General features: G+C 27.4%; 1 protein-coding gene across 1 annotated transcript in view; it reads right to left on the reverse strand.

Annotated features, from left to right (window-relative positions):
* Positions 1-4386, reverse strand: part of LOC145833064 (2',5'-phosphodiesterase 12-like) — a 34737-nt gene extending 30351 nt beyond the window's left edge. Inside the window, exons 1-3 of the mRNA XM_082940266.1 lie at positions 4284-4386; positions 3991-4149; positions 1659-1846 (exon numbers count right to left, since the gene is read on the reverse strand). Of these exons, the coding sequence (XP_082796392.1) occupies positions 1659-1846; positions 3991-4149; positions 4284-4367 (431 nt within the window). The 5' untranslated portion in view covers positions 4368-4386. The remainder of the gene's footprint in view (positions 1-1658; positions 1847-3990; positions 4150-4283) is intronic.
* Between the last annotated feature and the right edge of the window lie 16594 nt (positions 4387-20980).

Here is a 20980-nt window from a genome sequence, read left to right on the forward strand (position 1 = left end):
ATAACGAGTACTTATAAATTTGTAGATTTTTTTGTAAAATAAAAAAGACTTTTATTTAAAACGATTTTGATAAAGACAAAAAAATCACAAAGAACAAAACACAACCAAGGGAAGATTTTGTGATACTTAAAACTATAATATTCTTACTGTAATTAATTATTTGAAAGATTGTTGCGAGGAGGTAAATCAAGTTTAAAAAATTTTTATATGAGTATGATATTTATATATAAATATTGTATAATTAGGTTACATGACTATTCAAATTCGGACAACTCAAATTCCGACAATTCAAATTCTTAAAAAAAAATTAAAAGGACTATATCTCAATAAGTAATATAAATTCGAAAAAAATAAAAAATACATATGTAGATCTTAATAATATCTAAAGCCACTTTTTTCTTTTTTTTTCAAAATCTAAAATACCTTTCAAGATATTTTAAAATTACTAAAAATAATTATGTTTTTACTTTATATAACCCATATCTTAAAAAATATTTAATGTTTTACAAAAATAAAAAAATGGCCTAAAGATATTAATATGATTTACATATGCATTTTTTATTTAAGTCAAATACACATTACTTTTTTGTTTTTAGTCTTCTTAATCTTTTATTGAGAATTTGAATTGTCGGAATTTGAATAGTCTTGCACCCGTATAATTAGTATAGCATATTTTCAAAAATCTTTCAGAATTATCTTTAAAAAATTTAAACAACATTTTATGTAGAAAACTATTTTTTAATTTTTGAAAATAAAATTTATATAATTAAAAATAAAACATTTTTTTTAATTTTGGCTATAACTTTTTTCATTGTTTTTTTCAAAAATCCGCTTCCTACAAATTTTTGATCTCATAAGATTTGTACCAGATTTTTTTACAAAACTTATTATATCTCAAAAGTTAATTGAAATTATTTTGTTGTATAAAAAGTATCTTATAGTGTATACTCTAAGCATTGAAAGAAGAGTCAACGTTAATTTTTGTAACAAAAAAAAATGTTGGACCCCTCTATTCCCTTGTTATATAATAAACTATTTAACTTAAAATAATCTAAATACATATCATAAATGGAGTAAAATTGCTTTAAAATTTAATAAATAATAACTGAATTGAACAAAATAAGGACAAACTATTCAAAGTTAAAAAGAATGAAAAAAACACAAACTAAACTGAATTAAATTTTTTTTATTTAACTTTTAATAAGCCTTAGTGAGTACTAATTGAGAGTAAGAAAAATTTTTTAAACTTTTTTTTTTTTTAAATTAATAAGATTTAAAAACTTAAATTTAAACAAAAAAAATATCACAGGACTAAATTACTGATTATATCAAATATTTAATAAAAAAAATACAAAATTAACTATTAGTGATTTTATTGTAATAATATGTGAATTCAAATTGTTACTTGCTAAGGTTTAGTATTACCTAACTTATTGATTAATAATAACTCCACCTTTTTTAAATATATAAAAGCCAATAGCTTAAATTGGAATAATAACAAAACTCTATGAAACATAATTGTGATTAATAAGAAAACATTGTATAAATCAAGTATAAAAAGTTCAGTTTTAACTTTGAAATTTAATGTAAACTATTTTCAAGTAATATTAGATTAATAAAATAGTTACTGATTTTATTTATATATAAAATATACAAACTTTGAGTAGTTAAAAGCTGCCTGGCGGAATTCAATCAAAGGATAAAGGGTTACACCAGTCATTGGCTTTTTAAAAATATTAAGTTTAACTACAGCTGGAGGATTGTAAATGATCTTGTAGGCATTTCCATTAAAGTGCAAAGTTTTTGCTAGCTTCCAAGCACTTATTCCAACTGTATCCAAGGATATCTTAAAATAATATGATTTATTTGAAAAAATAGCTTTAATAAAATAACTATTTTACAATTATTAAGTTATGCAAATTAATACAGTATATATATACAAAACTTATTATTTATTACCACACATCTGTTTTAAACACCTAAATAAAAGTAAGTTAAAGACTAATTATCAAAAGTAATTAGATTCAACTCTTTGATACAAAAACCTAACGTGAATAACTATAAACTAGACTGAGCTTAATAAAATACCTCGTGAAAATCTTTGGGAATTAGGTGCAGTTATATTAAGCCAATGTGTTCTGTGTAAGCTAAAACAGAAATAATGTACTTATGTTTGCACAGAAAAATAAGCTCAAAATTTGAATCTATTTTTAATTTAAAATTAAGTTAAAATAAAATACTGTGTTAAATAGTATAAAAACATTGAAAAAATACTGTTAAGCTACTTTAAATGTGTTTTTTAATAAAACACTTTTGGTGATGACAAAATGTTTTTATTTATATGCAGGATGGCCACTGGTTTTTATCTAAGTCCATCCTGGTTAATCAACAATGCTCATTGTCTGTTTCTCTTACCATTCATTTCATGTGTTATCTTACAAGGACTGTTGATTAATTAATTTATTAATACTACTAATCATAATTAAATACCACCTTATTTAATTACATTATGCTACTTAAGCCTACTTTATACAAATCAGACATACAATTTGAATAAGGTATTTTATTATATAAAACAACCACAAACAGTATTATAACAACACTATTTCAAAAATATAAATCATTTTTATAAGTAACTTGAAATAAATAAAACTTAATAACAATTTAGTTCAAATGAAAAATATTTTTAAACTTTAAATAATGTGAGTTATAAAATATTCAAAGAACTTCAAAACAAGTAAATATTGTTTGATCAATAACTCTTACAATTTACACCATAAAATGCAATTAAAATACTACTCAGTTCTACAAATAAGTGTAATCATAACTATAAATAATATCTTAATATCGATTATATATCACTATATTACTTATCTCTCTTTTTACTACGTTTTTAGTGCAGTTATATCAGTATTTACACGAATTGGTTGGGTTCATTTTGTAAAACTTCAAAATTTTGTAAAGATATAAATTAAACCATTAACATTCAAACAATGGACTAATATATGAAAGATGCATTTCATTACACGTGTTCAAACTTTGCTTTGCATTTGATCCTGAGGCAAGGGGCACATGGTTTCTTCTATAAACAACTAAAAGAGTTCTGTTCTTCTACTTGCTTTGTAATTGGTTAGCTGACAGTGGCATTATTGAAAAGGTGAACTACATTGCCCAAAAGAGTCATGGAATTCCTAAATGCAAAGCTTTCAGCACTACCATAGATCACCAGTACCTGCCTCTTCTACTCTTGTTAGAACTTGGGATTCTGCTGTAATATTTATTTTTAGATCTGTTTTGTTGATCATAATATCCACTAATCCTGCCATAATGACATAAATTAGGCCTTATTTTCATGAATAAGGACAAGTAATCACTTCCACGTGGAGATTTTGAGTATACACAGTTCTATTGCCACTCAGTCAGGATACTTAGTACAACTCAGGATATTATTAAAGTTGTGAAAATCTCAGGATGACTCAGGATATTATCAGTTCTTTAAAAAAACTCAGGATGACTCAAGCTAGTTTTTTTTAAAGAACTCATAATATACTCAGGGTAGTTTAAGATTTATGAAAATCGCAGATTGGTTTTTTTAGATTTCAAATGAGATTTAGTTTAATTATTTTGTTATTTTGAATTTTTGTTAGAAAACTTGATTTTTTTTAACTTTCTTAACAACCCACATGATACAAAAAATTTTGTATTTGAGACATATTTTTCGTACCTAATCAAAATTTTGTTAATATAAATGTAAAAACAATTTAATACTCAATGTTTGTACAGGATTTTTAGTGACTTTTGGTTGAAATTTTAGGTTTTTTTCATGATTTCTCAAATTCCAGGTTTTTCTAAGATTCCAAGTTTTTTAGCAACCCTGCTATTACAATATTTGTATATATACAAAACAATACTTTCAAATACAGAATTGTAAAGCATACTGTAATAGGGTTTAAATTATAAATAAAAAACTAAGTACATACATAAGTTTACCTCCAAGTTGTTTATATCCATTAATTTTGGTGATTCAAAAGGTTTTTCTTCATTTTCTAATTTTGGTCTTTTTTTTTTTGCTTTACGCTCTAATTTCAAAAAAGTGTGTTTCATTCTTTCAAAAGTCTTTCCAAGGGTTTCATCTCCAAACCTATTTATCTGTTGAAAAACAACTTACTAAATTAAATAATCTTAGGTTTTCATATTTGGCTACAAAAAATAAATATAAATTAACAACTTGTTTTCTTGTTATGTAAGCATTTACAATAAGTAAACATTTCAGATTAACTTACTGATTTTTGAGCTCCATTAAAAGGTATTTCAATCAAAAAGCTTCCTGTTTCTGTATTTGTAGATGTTACCTTTACAGGCATCATTCTATCAGTTTTAATTCTACTCTCTAAGAATGGAGATCTTATTAATTTTAGAAAGTGAAACTTATTAAAAAACTTGTTCATTTCTAGATTTCTGATAATAATATTTTAGATATACAATAACACTTTGTATATCAACTTACTTTTAGCATTAAAAGCAAAATAAAGGTCATCACTGCTAGACAATTAGATATACTATAAAATTAAAATGCTTTACAGCTTATTTTTTAGATTAAAGAAGTTAGTTAGAGGTTTAGTTCATTTTGGAAGTTCACAAAAAATATCTTAATAACAGTTAATAACTTTTTTTCAACAAAATTGTTTCTACTCATCTGTTTCAAATAAAGTCATTTGATAATATTTAATTTTGTGTGCAAGATTTAAAAAGAAAGTTTTGAGCTTTGTTTTATAAAATCTCAGCTTTATTTTCAAACTAAAAACATTAGCAGGGCTGTGCCCTGCTGATGTACAAGTATTACTATGTGTCAACTTAGCTACAAACTTGGTGTCTATCTGTCTGCTAATGATAGTGTCAATTCAACAATTGTTTTTAATGTGTTATTGCTTATATACATTGTGCATTGATAATATTACTGAATGTTATTATAACGATCAACTAACTAAACTAATGTCTCTCTTCAACTCTCAATGATAGTGATATTTTAAATTATTTTTTCTTTGACAGACTTTAATGTTATTTTTGAACAATATTTATTTTAGGAGCAGAAATGGAAAAAAGCATTTCGTTTTAATAATTTATTCTAAATTTTTTAGAAGAGTATTAAGCTACAAGCATTTGATTAAAAAATAAATAAAACACTCTACAAATAAAAAGTATCTATTTCTGACATGTTTAACTTAAAGCCTTAAGAGTTAAGAAAATACCTATAAATGACAGTTTCAATTTATTAATGAAAATATGAACAACTAAAAATTATTTTGAATTTTTTTTTGTCACAAGTTGTTGTTATAAATTTTTTGTTTAACATTTCGATTGAGTAAAATTTACAGTTTTTTTATTCTTTATTTTTAAAGATATATACTTTTAAAACGAAAACTTAAACAATAAATTTAATTTTAGATACAATTTTCAAGTTTTTTTAATCGAAGAAACAAATTATTGATAGACGTCGTAAAACTATTTTACTTTTAATGAGGTTATTTAAACAAAAAAAACTACAATATATTTAAAGTATATAGACTTAAAATTCATTTTCCTTACGTTTTTTAATATGTCGGAAGAAAATCTTTTTAAGTTATTCTTTAAAAGGAATATTAATAATTACTTATGTTTTAGGCAGGAACCGCTAAGTTCAGTTCAAACTCGGGCACAACTCAAACCTGTTAAATATGAGAACTGCTTACCGTTCAAGACTAAGGGATAACAGTGAAAGTAAAAAAGAAATAAATATAAAACAAAAATAAAAATTTATATAAATAAACAAAATGGAATTGTAAGTATACCGTTATTAAAATTAAAAAAGGCATGACCTGACTACTTGTCTGTTAAAAACCAAGTCACAGTTCCTATGTTTATAAAGTAAAATGTTATAGGTGTTATACTATCTTAGTAATAATAAGTAAAACATTTTAAAAAAGGTATAAAACCGTTTTATTTTAGAATTTCCATATCCCGGACGAGGCGTTAAACTGTATCCAATTGGTGTACGACTCGATTACTAAAGATAAGCAAAAAACATAATTGGTACATATTAATAGTTAGTTAATGATAACTAAAATATATATAATATATATATAATAAGGTTAATATTTAAACTTGAACACCTTCTACTGAGCCCACTTGAAGGGCTTTTAAATAATTTATTGAAATGACGATTTTAAAAATGCTAAAACATATGTTTCATAAAAACAAAAAAGATTGTCTCTAATCTTCAGCCAGTTCAAATTTAAAATAAAAAGCACTTTGGTAAACAAAATGCAAAAGTTTACAAAAAATAAAAACAATTTGACGTAAGAATTGAACATTGTAAATTACAAATATTCAGCACAAAAATCGATCTACCATCTAATTAATCAAAAAACTAAAATTGACGAAAACAACAGTTAATTGACTATAAAATACTTCAAAATTTGTTGTATTTTTAACGGAGCTTTTTCAAATTTCGACACGACGATATGAATTCACTCCTTCTATTTAAACAACCTTCCTTTTTTAACGCATACATATAGGCTGTTGATTCTTTTAAGCACAGATTACAAACAGGGTTGTTACCATCTGCTATTGGCTGTGCTCTTTTTATCATTTCCCAAGTTAATTTAAAACTAATGTTTTTGCGCTTAAGGCCGCAAACATACTTCGAAAGCTCAGTTTCATTTTTGTATACACCACCTTTAAAGGATTTTTTATGGTTAGCATACCGAAATCTGAAATAAGTGGAGCATTAACCAATGTAGAACTTCTTTCCAAGGTCAGAGTTAACTGTTGCCTTGTAAATAATGTTCTCTGACCGGCAATTGCCCCCCTTCAAATTATATTTACAGGCACCAGCGCAATTACACTGATTTTTGATTAAATTACTTTTGTATTACAATGATAAACTTAATTTTGAAACAACGAAACAAAAAAAAAAACAAAACGACCAATAAAAGTAAAAGAAAACGAAATATAATTTGGTATAATCCCCGATTCTGTAATTCAGTTAAAACAAACATCGGCAGAGAATTTATAAATCTAGTAAAAAAACATTTTAACAACAATAACCCATTATCAAAGATATTTAACAATATAATATGCGAATCAGTTATTCATGTATGGCGAATTTGGAGAGATTAGTTAAGTCACATAATCAAAGGATCTTAAACAAAAGTAATTTAATCAAAAATCAGTGTAATTGCGCTGGTGGCTGTAAATATAATTTGAAGGGGGGCAATTGCCGGTCAGAAAACATTTTTTACAGGGCAACAGTTAACTCTGACCTTGAAAAGAAGTTCTACATCGGTTTATGCTCCACTCAATTCAGATTTCGGCATGCTAACCATAAAAAATCCTTTAAAGGTGGTGTATACTAAAATGAAACTGAGCTTTCGAAGTATGTTTGCGGCCTTAAGCGCAAAAACATTGATTTTAAATTAACTTGGTAGGTGATAAAAAGAGCACAGTCAATAGCAGATGGTAACAACCCTGTTTGTAGGCTGTGCTTAAAAGAATCAACAGCCGTTATGTATGCGTTAAAAAAGGAAGGTTGTTTAAATAGAAGGAGTGAATTCATATCGTCGTGTCGACATATGAAAAAGCTCCTTTTAAAATACAAAAAATTTTGAAGTATTTTATAGTCAATTAACTGATGTTTTCGTCAAATTTAGTTTTTTGATTAATTAGATGGAAGATCGATTTTTGTGCTGAATATTTGTAATGTACAATGTTCAGTTCTTACGTCATATTGTTTTTGTTTTTTTGTAAACTTTTGCATTTTGTTTACCAAAGTGCTTTTTATTTTAAATTTGAACTGGCTGAAGATTAGAGACAATCTTTTTTGTCTTTATGAAACATATGTTCCAGCATTTTTAAAATCGTCATTTCAATAAATTATATATAACTATATATATATACCTTTTCAATAAATAATAATAAACCTTTTTATTATATATATAATTTATTGAAATGACGATTTTAAAAATGCTGGAACATTTCCATTGTTCAAGCATTTTTAAAATCGTCATTTTAATAAACTATTAAAAGCCCTTCAAGTGGGCTCAGGAGAAGGTGTTCAAGTTTGAACATTAACCTTATTTTATATATATAAAACTAAAATAAGGTTAATGTTCAAACTTGAACACCTTCTACTGAGCCCACTTGAAGGGCTTTTAAATAATTTATTGAAATGACGATTTTAAAAATGCTAGAACATATGTTTCATAAAGACAAAAAAGATTGTCTCTAATCTTCAGCCAGTTCAAATTTAAAATAAAAAGCACTTTGGTAAACAAAGATGCAAAAGTTTACTAAAAAATAAAAACAATATGACGTAAGAATTGAACATTGTACATTACAAATATTCAGTACAAAAATCGATCTACCATCTAGCTAACCAAACAACTAAAATTAACGAAAACAACAGTTAATTGACTATAAAATACTTCAAAATTTGTTGTATTTTAAAAGGAGCTTTTTCATATGTCGACAAGACGATATAAATTCGCTCCTCTTATTTAAACAACCTTCCTTTATTTACGCATACATAACGGCTGTTGATTCTTTTAAGTACAGCCTACAAACAGGGTTGTTACCATCTGCTATTGGCTGTGCTCTTTTTATTATAAGATTAGAGACAATCTTTTTTTGTCTTTATGAAACATATGCTCCAGTATTTTTAAAATTGTCATTTCAATAAATTATATATAAAACTATAAATAACTATAAATATATATATATATATAGAATTAAGTTATTTAACTTGATAAATTAAATCTTTCACACTGAGCCCACCTTAAGGGCTTTATTAATAACTAAATTTTAAATCAAAACTCAGTAATTCGAGGTCAATGTGGCTGCGCTGGTAGCTGTAAATATAACTTGAAAGGGGGCAATTGCCGTTCAGAGAACATCGTTTACAAGGCCACAGTTAACTCTGGCGTTGAGACGAGGTTCTATGTCGGCTTGTGTTCGACTCAGTTTAGATTCAGGTATGCCAATCATAAAAAATCTTTTAAAGGCGGAATTTATGAAAATGACACTAAACTTTCGAAGTATGTTTGTGGCTTAAAGCGCAGCGGCATTGACTTTGAAATATCCTGGGAAGTTCTAAAAAGAGCACAGCCTATAGCTGACGGCAATAGCCAAGTATGTAAGCTGTGTTTCAAAAAAGCAACAGCCGTTGTATATGCACTGAAAGACAAGAGATGCCTAAATAAAAGAAGCGAGTTTGTATCGTCTTGTAGACACATAAAAAAATCGCTTTTAAAATTTAGCAAGTTTTAATCTCGTCTTAAAATAATCTAAATTTCAATTTGTATCTTAATTTTATCTTTATCTCTTTCAATTATCTGTCCTAATATATAGTTACTCACTGAAGTTTTATGATTTTTTGCCAGTTTATTGTCGATTGGCAAATTAATTTTTGCACAAGCCGTTTTGCATGATTTTTAATAGTTCCAAAATTACCAAATAATCTATTTATGCTAAATTTTTTAATTTTAATTTGTGTATTTTGTTTTGTGCTTTATTTTAAACCTGTTTTGAAGCTGATGAGTGCATAGGCACGAAACTCGAGTCCTTTGAGTTTTACATCTTTAAATAAACCATCTTTAAAATTATATGTATATATATATATATAATAAAAAGGTTTATTTCAAGATGTAAAACTCAAAGGACTCGAGTTGGGCTCAGTGTGAAAGATTTGATTTATCAAGTTTAATAACTTAATTATATATTTACGTCATACTGTTTTTTTTTTGTATAACTTTTTCATCTATGTTTAATAAAGTGTTTTTTATTTTAAATTCAACTGGCTGATGATCAAAGCTTTTATCAGCTTTATGAAACATATGTACCAGTATTTTTAAAATCGTACTTTTCAATAAATTATGTATATTCATATATATATATATATATATATAAAATAAGGTTAATATTCAAACTTGAGCACCTTCTACTGGGCCCACTTGAAGGGCTTTTAAATAATTTTTTGAAATGACGATTTTAAAAATACTGGAACATATGTTTCATAAAGACAAAAAAGATTGTCTTTATCTTTAGCCAGTTCAAATTTAAAATAAAAAGCACTTTGGTAAACAAAGATGCAAAAGTTTACATTAAACAAAAACAATATGACGTAAGAATTGAACATTGTACATTACAAATAAAACTAACTCATAAAATATAACAAATTTTGAAGTATTTTATAGTCAATTAACTGTTGTTTTCGTTAATTTTAGTTATTTGATTAGTTAGATGGTAGATCGATTTTTGTACTGAATATTTGTAATGTACATTGTATTTAATTAATTAAAAAAATTTTTTAATTGTTATTTCAATAAATTATATATATAAGTATACATAATTTATTGAAAAGTACGATATTAAAAATAATGGTACATATGTTTCATAAAACTGATAAAAGCTTTGATCATCAGCCAGTTGAATTTAAAATAAAAAGCACTTTACTAAACATAGATGAAAAAAATATACAAAAAAAAAACAGTATGACGTAATATGGTGCATTACAAAAATTCAGTATAAAAATCGATCTTCCATCTAACTAATCAAACAACTAAAAATTAACAAAAACAACAGTTAAGTGACTATAAAATACTTCAAAATTTATTTAATTTTAAGAGGAACTTTTTTATATGTCGACAAGACAATATGAATTCACTCCTCTTATTTAAACAACCTTCCTTTTTTAACACATACATAACGGCTGTTGATTCTTTTATGCACAGCCTACAAACAGGGTTATTACCATCTGCTATTGGCTGCGCTCTTTTCATCACCTCCCAAGTTAATATAAAGTTAATGTTTTTGCGCTTTAGGCCGCAAACATACTTCGAAAGCTCAGTCTCATTTTCGTATACACCAGTGCTTCTGAACCTTTTTCTAGTGGCGGAACCCTTTTCCAAAGTTCAACTTTTCCGCGGAACCCCTAATTTTTATTTTACATAAAATGTTTAATTAAATAAATGTTCTTTTTTAAATTTCAAAAATAAATTAACGATGGTATAAAAATCTACCAGTTTATTGCAACATTTTGTTGAAATTAATTTCGGACAACCGTCCTTCATTAGTGAACTTTAAAACTAGTAGAACTAAACACATTCATGCAACAACAAAATATTTCGAATTTTCGAATTTTAAATTTCGAAAGGCTTCACGGAACCCCTGAGAGTCGTCGCGGAACCTTAGAGTTCCGCGGAACCCCATTTCAGAAGCACTGGTATACACCACCTTTAAAAGATTTTTTATGGTTAGCATACCGAAATCTGAACTGAGTGGTACATAAGCCGATGTAGAACTTCTTTTCAAGGTCATAGTTAACTGTTGCCTTGTAAATAATGTTTTCTGAACGGCAATTGTCCCCTTTCAAATCGAAGAGATAAATAAAGTCACATAATCAAAGGATTAAAAAAAAAGTAATTGATCAAAAATCAGTGTAATTCCGCCGGTGGCTGTAAATATAATTTGAAAGGGGGCAATTGCCGGTCAGAGAACATTATTTACAAGGCAACAGTTAACTCTGACCTTGAAAAGAAGTTCTACATCGGCTTATGTTCCACTCAGTTCAGATTTCGGTATGCTAACCATAAAAAATCCTTTAAAAGTGGTGTATACAAAAATGAAACTGAGCTTTCGAAGTATGTTTGCGGCCTAAAGCGTAAAAACATTAATTTTATAATAACTTGGGAGGTGATAAAAATAGCGCAGCCAATAGCAGATGGTAATAACCCTGTTTGTAGGCTGTGCATAAAAGAATCAACAGCCTATATGTATGCGTTAAAAAAGGAAGGTTGTTTAAATAGAAGGAGTGAATTCATATCGTCTTGTTGACATATGAAAAAGTTCCTCTTAAAATTCAATAAATTTTGAAGTATTTTATAGTCACTTAACTATTGTTTTTGTTAATTTTTAGTTGTTTGATTAGTTAGATGGAAGATCGATCTTTGTACTGATTTTTGTAATGCACAACATTACGTCATACTGTTTTTTGTTTTTTTGTATAACTTTTGCATCTATGTTTAGTAAAGTGCTTTTTATTTTAAATTTAACTGGCTGATGATTAAGGCGTCTATTCTTATGAATATATATGTACCAGTATTTTTAAAATCTTATTTTTTCAATAAACTATAAATAAGTAAATTTATATATACATAATAAAAAGGTTTTTTTCAAGATGTAAAACTTGAAGGACTCGAGTTTCGTGCTTATGCACTACATTAGCTTTAAGACAAGTTCAGAATAAAGCACAAAACAAAACACACAAACAAAAATTAGAAAATTTAGCATAATTAGATTATGACGTAATTTTGAAACTATCAAAAATCATGCAAAACGGCTTGTGCAAAAATTATTTTACCAATCGACAATAAACTGGCAAAAATTTATAAAACTTCAGTGAGTAACTATATATTCGGACAGATAATTGAAAGAGATAAAGATAAAATTAAGATACAAATTGAAATTTAGATTATTTTAAGACGAGATTAAAACTTGCTAAATTTTAAAAGCGATTTTTTTATGTGTCTACAATACGATACAAACTCGCTTCTTTTATTTAGGCATCTCTTGTCTTTCAGTGCATATACAACGGCTGTTGCTTTTTTGAGTCACAGCTTACATACTTGGCTATTGCCGTCAGTTATAGGCTGTGCTCTTTTTATAACTTCCCAGAATTATTTCAAAGCTTTAAGCCACAAACATACTTCGAAAGCTCAGTGTCATTTTCATATATGCCGCCTTTAAGGATTTTTTATGATTGGCATACCAGAATTTAAACTGAGTCGAGCACAAGCCGACATAGAACCTCGTCTCAACGCCAGAGTTAATTGTGGCCTTGTAAACGATGTTCTCCGAACGGCAATTGCCCCCTTTCAAATTATATTTACAGCCACCAGCGCAGCCACATTGACTTCGAATTCCTGAGTTTTGATTTAAAATTTTTGGTTGTGTGCCTTAATTATATTCTCTAAATTTGCCGTACACGAATAACTTATTCGCATATTATGTTTGTTGAAAATTTTTGTTAGCGGATTTCGTTTATTGAAGTGTTTTTTGACTAGATTTATAAATGTTCTTCCAATATTAGTTTTTACTGAATTGCTAAAAGGAGGATTGTACCAGATTACATTTCTTTTTCTTTTTTGTTTTTGATTATTTTTAGGTTGTTGCTCAGATTTTTCAAATTTAAGTTAATCATCGTAGCCGCATTTTTTCATTATTGTTTCATATTCATCTTTTATCTTTAGAAAATTTTCTCTTTACTAGATCGTTTGTTTAAGCGTTAATTTATTATGTTAGGAATTTGTTTATGATTCAAGCCATTTAAAAAATATCATAAAACAAAATCCTAACATAATAAATAGAAGTTTTTTTTCATTTTAGTAGTTTTTTAAATTTAATTTATTTGCTTACTAAATTTACAAATTCATTAATTGATACTTTTTTTCTAAACTTATAACAGTCGGATTATATAATGTAAATTGTACTTATATTAGATTTAAATATATAGTAATTATGCTTACCTTTAACAAATACACACACTCACCAACTTTTTTTATATTGTCACCTTGCACTATTTATATTTGTTTACAGAACTCCATTGAAGTGTGTTAAGTCGTTAAATACACAGAAACATATGTCAGTTTAATAAAAAATAAATACTGCGCAATTTTTTTCGTTATATATTATAGCGAACTTGCTTCGCTAAGATCTTAATTAACAAAAGATTAGCTTTAAAATTAAAATGTTTAAAAATATATTATGTACTGTTTTGTTGCAGTAAAAGTTGTCATTTTTAAGTTCGTTTCGTTCTAAATGTTAAAGTTTATTTTTTTACAAAATTTAACTAAACTACATACAACAACGTGATTTAATCAAGCTTAATGTATATAATTATTTTCATTGCATTAACTTCAAATTATAACTAATCACAAAATGAATGAAAATTTTGTAGATACTGTACATGTAGCTGTCAAATTTGTACGAGCGTACAAAACTGCACAAGTGGACAAAATTGCACGAATATACTTTTGCACGAAGACACTTTGCACGAAATATAATTTCACGAAGACATTTTTTCACGAGCTAATTTTTTTTTTAGTTATTTAAAAAATTAAATTATTAATTTTGTTTATTAATTTTTATAATTTTTTTTAACTTTTGCTGTTACCCCTAACCTTTACCCTTGGTTGGTAAGTTATATTTTTTAAAGCTATATTTTCTATTTTACTTTTAATTTATTTATTTATTTAAATTTTTAATTTTTTTACTTTCACTGTTACCCCTAACCCTTACCCTCGGTCAGTAGCTTTTTTGTTAATTATTATTTTTTGTTTATTCACTTTTTTACTTATTTATTTCTTATATTTATGTAATTTAATTTTTTTTAATTATAGTTACTTAATTATCACTGTCACCACTAACCCTTACCATCGGTCAGTAATTTATTATTTTTTTATTAAATTATCTTTTAGTTTTTTTTCTTTTTTCTGTATGTTTTTACTCCCGTGCGAAAATGTATTTCGTGCAATTTTGTACACTCGTGCAATTTAGTCCCCTCGTGCAATTTAGTAACTAAATAAACACATCTTTCTTGGTTGAGTTTATTCACAAACTAATTACAAGAATGATAAAATCTGTACAACAAAACATAATGAAAGCTAGGTAAACACTTATACATCTCTCCCCAGATTTTATCTACAAAGGAGATGAAACGACACATTTAGCCTACAAAACAAATCATTTACAAAAATTGTAAACTTAAATACAGTTTTCTGTGCTAAAATCAACGAAATTAAACTCAAAAAGAACGGAAACCACTATAATTTTAAAATTAACATAGTTACAATTGTACAAAATCATTAATTTAAACAGCAGTTTTAACAGGTTTATATGTACCACTTTCGGCATTATAAATCCTTCTCCGGGTTCTTAAATGACCGGAACGACGCAGTTCGTTCTCTGGAAACACTCCATCGTCAACAAGATTTCTTTCAGATACCCTAGATTTATCATTAGGGTCCAATCGAAACAATACACCATTTTTCTGAGTTGTTGAGGACTGGCTTTCATCCATGCAATTTGAGTCCTCAGATGAAAGTAAGGTAGCTGGTTTTGTTTTGCAAATTTTGCCAAAGTTATCTCCAGCTTTGAAACGTATTCCTTTCTGGGAGCGCACATCATCAAAACTTTCCTTTGAGTCTCTTTTCTCATCATCACTTGAAAAGACAAACTTTTGCAGTGGCATGTTTACTTTTCTCAGATAAGGGATACTACTTCGAGATTTGCAAACAGGAGGATTAAATTTTTAAAAACTTGCGATTTCGTACAGTCAAGCGACCTGATCCATCAGTCTTAATAACATATTGATGATAGTCTTTTAGCTCAACTATTATTTCACTCTTCCCCCAAGTGTTAGGGAAGTTACCTGCTTGATTCTGTATCATGATCATCGCAATTCAGTGGTGGAAACGATCTTGTGTGCTCACTTAAATTTTCTAGAGACTTAACATAACGAGACCTAAGAGCTTCTTCCTTTTTACTCAATGAATTACGTTAATGTTTTTAAGATCTGCGGGCTATTGTAAGCAATAACACTCTTTCTGATGTAAGGAAGAGAGTCCTTTAAATTTCGTCCCAAAAGGATCTGTGCAGGTGATAGTTTGCATCCTGGATCAGGCGTATTTCTCTGCGTAAGTAAAGCTTGTACCATTTTGTCGTTATTTAGTTCCAACAACAATGGAAAAGTCTGAACCAACATTTTCCATTAATACTCGCTTAGAGGTCTTTACTGCTGATTACGCCCTACCGTTTGACACTGGATTATATGCAGATGACATACGATAGTGTATTCCATATCGTTTCAGAATATCTTTGGTAAATCTTGTAGAAAACTCTGGACCTCCAACAGAAGATATTTTAACTGGAACACCAAAAGTGACAAAAATACGTGCAAAGCTTTACATAGCCCTTTTGAACCAGAATCGTTTGTACCTTATTTGATTCTTTATTGTTCTGTCCAACCTAAAAGTCTGTCGGCAGCTACAAAATAATACCACCCTTTGAATTGAAAATAATCACAAGCAACTGATACAAATGGAACTTTTAAAATCAATGGTTCAATTAAAGATAGGCGAGGATTGCTTGGTGCAATTATTTTACAACTATTGCAATTTACCCGACAACCTTGAATGTCATTTGTTATTCCCGGCCAATAAACAATCGATTTTGCTCGCTCGTTCATCGCAGTGAATCCTTGATGAGCAGAATGCAGCACTCTAAGAACCTTTTTTCTTAATGATGGAGGAATAACAATTCTATACAAATCATCCTGAAATATACTGCTAGGTGATAGAAGCTTATTAGGATCAAGTTCTCGTTTACGATCACCACACATGATGACCCTATCCATCATAAACAAAGAATAGCGAACTATCCAAAACTCATGCAGTTCTAATGGTAGGTGGTCTTTGGTCTCTGGAAAACCAGCTTGAATATAATATATAAGCTTCATCATTTGTTTATCTTTCAAGGTTTCTCCTTTAACTCGGTCAAAAGTCACAGCTTTAAAATTGTCACCTACTTGAGTACCTGCAATGATACACTTACTGTCTGGTAAACGTATCCCAGCTAAAATTTCAGAAGCACTTATCTCGACTTCATCTTTTGTTTTATAAATGGCTTCCACTGGATGACGTGACATTGCATCTGGAGCAAGGTGTAGTTTTCCAAGTTTATGTAGAATCTTGAATCGCCATAAAAGACTTCTTTGCTTTAACCGGAAAAGGCGGGGGTTTGCAATCTCATCAAGTGTTCTGTCTCCAAACAATTTTACCAGTGGTTTGTGATCAGTCAAACCAACAAATAATCACATCCTTGTGTAAAATACCGTGATTGCTCAAGTGCCCATACAATTGCAAGGCTTTCTCCTTCTACCGCAGCATAACGTGATTCTGAAGGTCTAAGAAAGCGAGAACCTGCTAAAACAATACGTCATTCAGTTTGACAACATTCTGGCACAGCAGAGCTACAAGAGCAATGTTTCTGCGACAAAAGTAACCAATACCAGTTGTGGACCAGTCTGGCTGTATACAACTAGGCTTTCCCAACTTTTAAACGTTGGCTTTTATGTATACTTTTAAACTTTCATTGGCAATAAATATGAAAACAGAAACTACAAAAACAAATATTCTTAATCAAAAAAATAAGAGTAGTTTTTACTTATATATTTTATGTTGCAAATGATTTTTTTTAAATTACAAAAGTCTCCTTACGACAGTACCTAAAGTTAACTGGTATAAAGTTATTTCTAAATTTCAACATAAAAAACAGTCAATTCGTATTTAAACAAGTTTTCAACACTTTTTATTTACTCTTTGTAATTTAATTTATCCCACTTTTATGGTAGTTTTTACTATGTTTGTACCTAATAGCGTTATTTTGAGAACGTTGACTTCATCAATTTTACTTTTTGAACACAGCAAACTGTTACTAATAAGACTCATAAGCCATGAATTAAAAAACTAAGTATACAGATTTCTCATCTGTCACCATGTTTTGTAAAGAAAACCAAAGAAAATAATTTACTTTTTTCAGCTTTAATGTGTGGTTAGAAGAAAAGATTAATATCTAATATTACTTATAAATGTTTTTAACTTTTTTACAACTGTTTTATCTATTTCGACTTCAAAGTTTATATTTTCAAAAATTTTTGTTTACTGAATAAAATATTAAACTAACTTATAATTTTATTTATGCTTAATTTTCGTTTATTTTCTTTGAAGCAAATTAAAACTTTTGGAGTCACAAATTAAGGTTGTCACTGTCCGTAAATATGAGTTTTTTGGTTTCTATATAGTAGAGTATCATCGTAAAAATTAGGTCCCCTTAATTTATAATTATTCTGTAAACCTTGTGCGAGTAGATCTTTCTGCATCAATCTTCACACATGCTGATTTGTTCATACTAAAGTTGAAAAATATTACCTTTCAGCTAAATATGATTAACATAACAAATACATTTTCTCTCTTATGCCATAGCACTCTCATTTGTCTAGCAAAAGCGTTATATCAGCACTATCAAAAGCTTTTAATATTGTTTATCAAACGACAAAATGTTTGTTACTAAGATCTGGTGCACGAAAAATCTTTGGGTTATCTAGTAAAACCACTTGGATGCCTTTAACGTCTTGTTCAGGATTTAAAAGACCAATTAATACTGCTTTCACCTTATTAAATCTATTTAGATCCCATTCTAAAAACTTAGACTAAGTCATAGTGGTAAACTGAACTCTCTTAAAGCAAGTAATTTTTTTTTATAAAAAATACTATATAAACCTTTGTATAATATATTCAAATATCTTTTTAAAGTTTGATGTTTATAAGTTTGAGATTTGCTTATATTTTTTGGTAATGTTTTTGATCTTAACGTAATATTGGTATTAACGTAATATTGGTATTACGTTTAATAATTTTAAGCTATTTGAATGGTTATTTTTTAAATGTTTAGATATTAATAAAAAAATTATTGGAAATACAAAACTGTTTATTTTTTAGAGAATTTTGACTTATATATCATCCTCACCGCCGGAAAATATTGAAACAAATTTTAAGTCTAAGTATGTATAAGTTCTAGACAAGACTTTAAATTTTATCAAAAAAGTGTATGACTCAATAATCGAAAGGTTTTATCGCACGCTAGGTCCTAGGACTAATTACTTTTAGTGCTTTTTTGTCGTTCAATAAACAAAATATAGCCAAACAAAATTACATATTGCTTTTTGATTGCTAACATCAGTTAAATGACTAACACTTTCATTATTAGAAAACATGCTTAGTTTTTAATTTGTAATATTAATATACAATCAAGTAGTAACTTTTCTTTTTAAAGAAAGTTTTATTTTAACAATTATTTTTATTTTCCTTATTATTTGTATGTTTCTAACTTAGTAGATATTTATAAACCGGACGGAAAAAAAAAGTTACTACTTAAAAACTAAAAACAAATAAATGAGCACTATGAATTGCAAAAGCAATAGTAAATTTCATTACATCTTGAAAGGTTATAATCACATGCGGTCGCTTTAGTGCTTTGTACTTAAGCCCGCTTGGTAAGACCACAACAGCAGTTTCTCGCGACTATGCCTGCCTAAAGAGTCCTAATTAGGACGAAACCGGTCGTAGGTTGTCTCGGATGCTGTTGGTCGTATGAAGTTAATTATTTATTAATCTTGAAAGGTAGAAATTATTTTTAAAATGTTAATTGAAAGTGAAAATTGAGTTGAAATAAACTAAATTTACATCTAAACAAAAAATCTGCTAAAAAAAAAGTTTGTTTTAACGGTTTAAACCAGACTTGGTAATAAGGAGTTTTAAAAAATCCCGCTATTAGGATATAAAACAAACTAATAGAGCTAATAACTTAAACCCTACTACCGTGGATTTTTCAACACTGATTTTTTTTAAAGCCTGGTTCAAGCTTACAAGTTTGAAGTAATAACATAAAATTATAAGCGTACTCAACTAAAAATATTAATCTTAAACATATTGTAAAAAAAATATTTGGAAATACACTGTGTTACAAAATAAAAAATATGTACTGAATTTAAACGAAATTTCTAAAAAGTTTAACATGATCTACTTTAAAATACTAGTGAGAAATAAATGCAAGTCAAATAATAATAAAAAAAATTTATATGAAAGACAAAAAAAATGTTTATATTAAAAATTAATTCTTAAAAAAAAGTTATTCTGTATGGTTCAGCGGCAACAGTTAATTAAAAGTCAACTCTTTTAAACTATTATTCTCTACAAGTAATATAACAAAATACTCCATAGGTAGTTTTTTAAAAGTTTTATTTTTTTTATGTTGACCGGTTACAAACAATTGTCTATTTTAAAACGAATCATTTTGTCTGAAAAGAGATTGTATTATGCTTATATAGTTAATTCAATATAACTTAAATTCACCTTAAAAACAATGAAAAATATTCCAAGTTTGACATTTTACTTATTAAACAATAATAACACCCTTCAGTATTTCACAGGGTTCTTTTTTTAACACTCGTACAATAAAAGATCCAAAAAAACTTTTTTGATTAAAAAAAAGTAATGTAAAAAACTCTGTTCCACATTAATTGAACATGTTTTATTAAAATCCAAAACAACAAATGTTGTATTTATTAAAAATTTTATTTATACTTTTTTTTACTTTCAACAAGATATATTAGTTTAATTAAAGTTAGACTTAATAAAAAAAAGCACTTCTAGTTAAAAATTAAAAAAAAAGCAGGGTTATCCAAACTCAATTTAATAATTGTTAGCCTAGCATAAGTTCATAAACTAATCGCCTCTCTCTGTGAGATATCGTTATTTTACTTTATTATTCCCGGATAGCCAAAATCGCCCGCTTCGGAGACCATGTTTAAAAAAAAGGTTTTGTTAAAATTTTTCTACTTTTTAATAAAGTTACTGAACTCTTTGTTAGCTTTGTACTGAATTTGTGAATAAAATTAAAAAAATGATTTATAAATGAAAGACACGAGTAGTTGCTCGATAAAATTTTCTTAATTTAGCTGAAAATGTTACATTTGTATACTGATTGCATTAATAAACTTCAGTTTATTATGTAAAATAAAGAAAAATTGCTTAAATGAGTAAGTATATCAAATACTTTTACGACAAAGAAACTTTTCTCAGTTATCATTAAGAAATAATCACGAATAGGTCTTGAAACTTATCAAGATTTGAGCTTGTTAGTTATGTTTGAAAAAAAAAATTTAAATATGGAATACATTTTAGTGGTTTTAGATACGAAACACCTATAAAAAGCAAAAAAAAAAAAAAAAAAAAAAAAGCTTTTCCCTATAATTTAAATAAAAGTTCTTTATTGACTATAAAGCTACTAAATATTATATGAAACAAGTAGAGAATTTCTATAACTAATA

This window comes from Thalia democratica, chromosome 1 (genome assembly GCF_965202585.1).
Source record: "Thalia democratica chromosome 1, ktThaDemo2.hap1.1, whole genome shotgun sequence".
Classification (NCBI taxonomy): Eukaryota; Metazoa; Chordata; class Thaliacea; order Salpida; family Salpidae; genus Thalia; species Thalia democratica.